Source organism: Sinocyclocheilus anshuiensis, unplaced genomic scaffold (genome assembly GCF_001515605.1).
Source record: "Sinocyclocheilus anshuiensis isolate Anshui unplaced genomic scaffold, SAMN03320099.WGS_v1.1 scaffold2077, whole genome shotgun sequence".
Classification (NCBI taxonomy): Eukaryota; Metazoa; Chordata; class Actinopteri; order Cypriniformes; family Cyprinidae; genus Sinocyclocheilus; species Sinocyclocheilus anshuiensis.
The window spans coordinates 10273-13494 of NW_015548300.1; the positions used below are offsets into that span (position 1 = coordinate 10273).

General features: G+C 33.0%; 1 protein-coding gene across 1 annotated transcript in view; it reads right to left on the reverse strand.

Moving 5' to 3' along the window:
* LOC107656129 (ATP-binding cassette sub-family G member 2-like) overlaps window positions 1-2792 on the reverse strand; it is a gene marked incomplete at its 5' end in the record, with an annotated part of 12584 nt that extends 9792 nt beyond the window's left edge. The window contains 2 exons of the mRNA XM_016443844.1: window positions 992-1149; window positions 2623-2792. Of these exons, the coding sequence (XP_016299330.1) occupies window positions 992-1149; window positions 2623-2792 (328 nt within the window). The remainder of the gene's footprint in view (window positions 1-991; window positions 1150-2622) is intronic.
* Between the last annotated feature and the right edge of the window lie 430 nt (window positions 2793-3222).

Below are 3222 nucleotides of genomic sequence, written 5' to 3' on the forward strand. Positions count from 1 at the left end.
ATGCAGATAAAGCCACATTCCCCACAAAACACACACACATATATGAAAAATGTTGAAGAAGAAGAAGAAAAAATAATTATGTGCAAAAAGCCGATCGCTAAGTTACGTCCCCCATCAGATGACAGGTGCGTCATGAGTCGTCACGAGAGAGCGGCAGAATTCAAATAAACAATATTCCACATATCTTTGACTTTTTTTTAGTGGATGGTCTCATTCTGTTTGTGACACTGTATGCTACAAAACCATGTTGCTTTTTACTACCAAGATGCAAGTTTTTTGAGTGCAAGTTATTCCATAACGGATACAAACAATACTGTCCCCGAAGAAATGAGACGTAAACAAAGGAATTACCATCCATATTACAACGTTATTGTTTCGTTGGACTAAAAGTGCTCTATGGGATGTTGTTCAGTGGACCCTTACCTTCGTACTGCGTTTTGATTATGCATGTTTTGATGTGAACTGCATTCAATTTAGCAAATACATTCTTTATAAGCTTTCCATTGAAACACAGCGATCTATCGTCGATGCTTGAGGCTTAGACCTTTAGAATTATATATAGTTTGTCAAGATTAATTATGTCCCTTTTCATTTAATCTCTTCGTAAACATTGACACGTGCAAACAAAGAGCGTTCAGTGCGCCGGCGTCCAGGTGCGGGTTAACAGGGTAAACACATGGAACAGTTAAAACAGCACTGTGGTTAAATTTCACAACGTCAGAGTCATATTTCATCCCAAAAGAGCAAAAAAATTTTTTTATGTAATTTAATTACATTTAATTTTAAAATAAATTTACTAATTTAGAAATAAAATGTATATAGAGATATTAGTTAAATATATTTGAAAATATTTGTACAATAATACGTATATGCAATTACCTAGTGCTTTCTGGCAGAATAGACCGTTTTTTTACGTTTTTTTTTTTGAACAAGTGAACATGTCTTTCTTGTGGTTTAGGTGTGGAATATGAGCGGTTTTGTATAAACGCACCTTTTGAGCAGCATGAGGACAGAGTTGGCTGTACTGGCGTCCAGGCCGGTGGTCGGTTCGTCCAGGAAAAGCACCGGCGGATCAATAATCAGCTCCATGCCGATGTTTGTCCTCTTCCTCTCTCCACCCGAAACACCACGAATCAGCTGCGTGCCCACCTGTAAAACCAGCCAATCAGATCAGCTGTCAATTCAAGTCCCGCCCTCTAAACCCAATAATGAACTACAATACTGACTTTATCAAATTCATCATGATTCCCATCAGATCAAATTCATTTTGTTCATTAGTCATCGTTTTCTGAATATTTATACACACACACACACACACACACACAAAACAATGACTAATGAATAGAACAGTTATATATACACACAATTACATATTATTTTAGTATCACTGATATACTAGTTTTGTTGGTATTTTTAATATTTTGGCTACATTTAATTTTCTATTTTTATTTTATTTTTATTTAACGTTTTTGTAATTTTATAGCGTGTTTTTGTTATTTTGATTTATTGTATTTTTAAATGTCTATATAGTTTATTAATTTTCATTTATTACTTAGTTTATTTAGTTTTATTTATTTTATTACTTTGTTTACTAAACAAAAATGTGAAATGTTATATATACGTGTGTGTGTGTGTGTGTGTGTGTGTGTGTATAATTTTTATTTTTGTATCACTGATATACTATTATAGTTTTTGTTAATATTTTGAATTAAATGTAATTTTTTATATTTTTATTTTTATTTTATTTTAAGCTTTTGTTGTGTAATTTTTATTAGGGATGCACCGATATGAAAATTTTGGCCGATACCGATAACCGATAATTCTTTATTTTTGAAAGCCGATAACCGATATGTTGGCCGATAAATCTATATCCAAATTTTTATATACTTTTTGAGAGCCTGATTACAAAAAAGGTCTCATCATTAAAAGCCACATCCCAAACACTTCAACATAAGCAGCCTAGTTTGAACGGTGTACGTTTTAAAAATTATTTTACTCTCCCATTACCAAATTTAGTCATAAAAAAGTCTTACAAATAAATAAAATAATGCATAAATAATGCAAACAAGTCACTGGACATCATTACACGTGTAAAGAATCAAAAATGAATGCGCCATAGATCAATAAAACGGAATAGCCTCTGCACGGACAATAATTAAATGATTTTAATTACTAAACCATATTGTTGATGAAAATAATAAGAGAAAAATACAAGTGGTTGTTATTATTAATAATGTATCAATGATTTTGAAAAAGTAACAAATTAAGTTAAACCAAATGAAACTTAGAAATCTTGCCTTGTCAACTAGTTGAAATAAAATAAGTTTAAGTTTATTTATATATATATATTTTTTTTTTAAATATTTTTATATTATTTATTATTTTTATTAAAAACATTATTTTATTTATTTTTTATTAATATTTTTTTCATCTAGCTGTGTTTTTGGGGAGAAAACATGTCAAAAGCAAACGAGATTACATATGTTGTTTACTGATTCATAAGAATGCTAAGTTATATTACTTCAGGGTAAAATAATTATTAATCATATCATTAAGCATCAACAGAAGTCTGTGTTGATTGCACATGTAGTCAGTCAGATGAATGTGTGTTTGGTTTGTTACCCGTGAATCGGCCACTTTGCTCAATCCCAGCTCCTGAATGAGTCTCTCAATCTTCTCATCTTTTTCTCGCTGACGGATCGACTTCGGGAGCCGTAAAGCCGCTGAGAAACGCAGATTCTCACGAACAGTCAGCGTCCCCATGACCACGTCATCCTGCAAAAAACACAAGACTTTCAGGATGTTTCATGTGTTTAAACCATGACAGAGCACTTTCTGAACACGCACGTTTCGTAAACGTCCTTAAGGAAGGAAGCAGAACGTCTCATGACACAGCTGGTGTGATTTGAGATTAGATTACACAATCACTGGAGGATTTCAGACTCCTGAAGAAAACACAAGACGAACGGATTGTATTAAACTCTACTTATGGAAGGAAAACAAACTAAACTGCTGATCAGTTTCGGTCCAGCTCTTCTAATCTTAGTCAGCGATCACACAATTCCCTTAGTCATGATATGCATTCTACAGAATAACGAGTTCAGCTTCCTGTTTTAACTGCTGAAGTCAGTTTTTAGAGTCAAACGTGACGTCTAAGTTTAGTGTTTGTGCTCCAGACGTGAGGAGAATGTGCTGCTGCTTCACTAAGTGATCAGAAGAAAT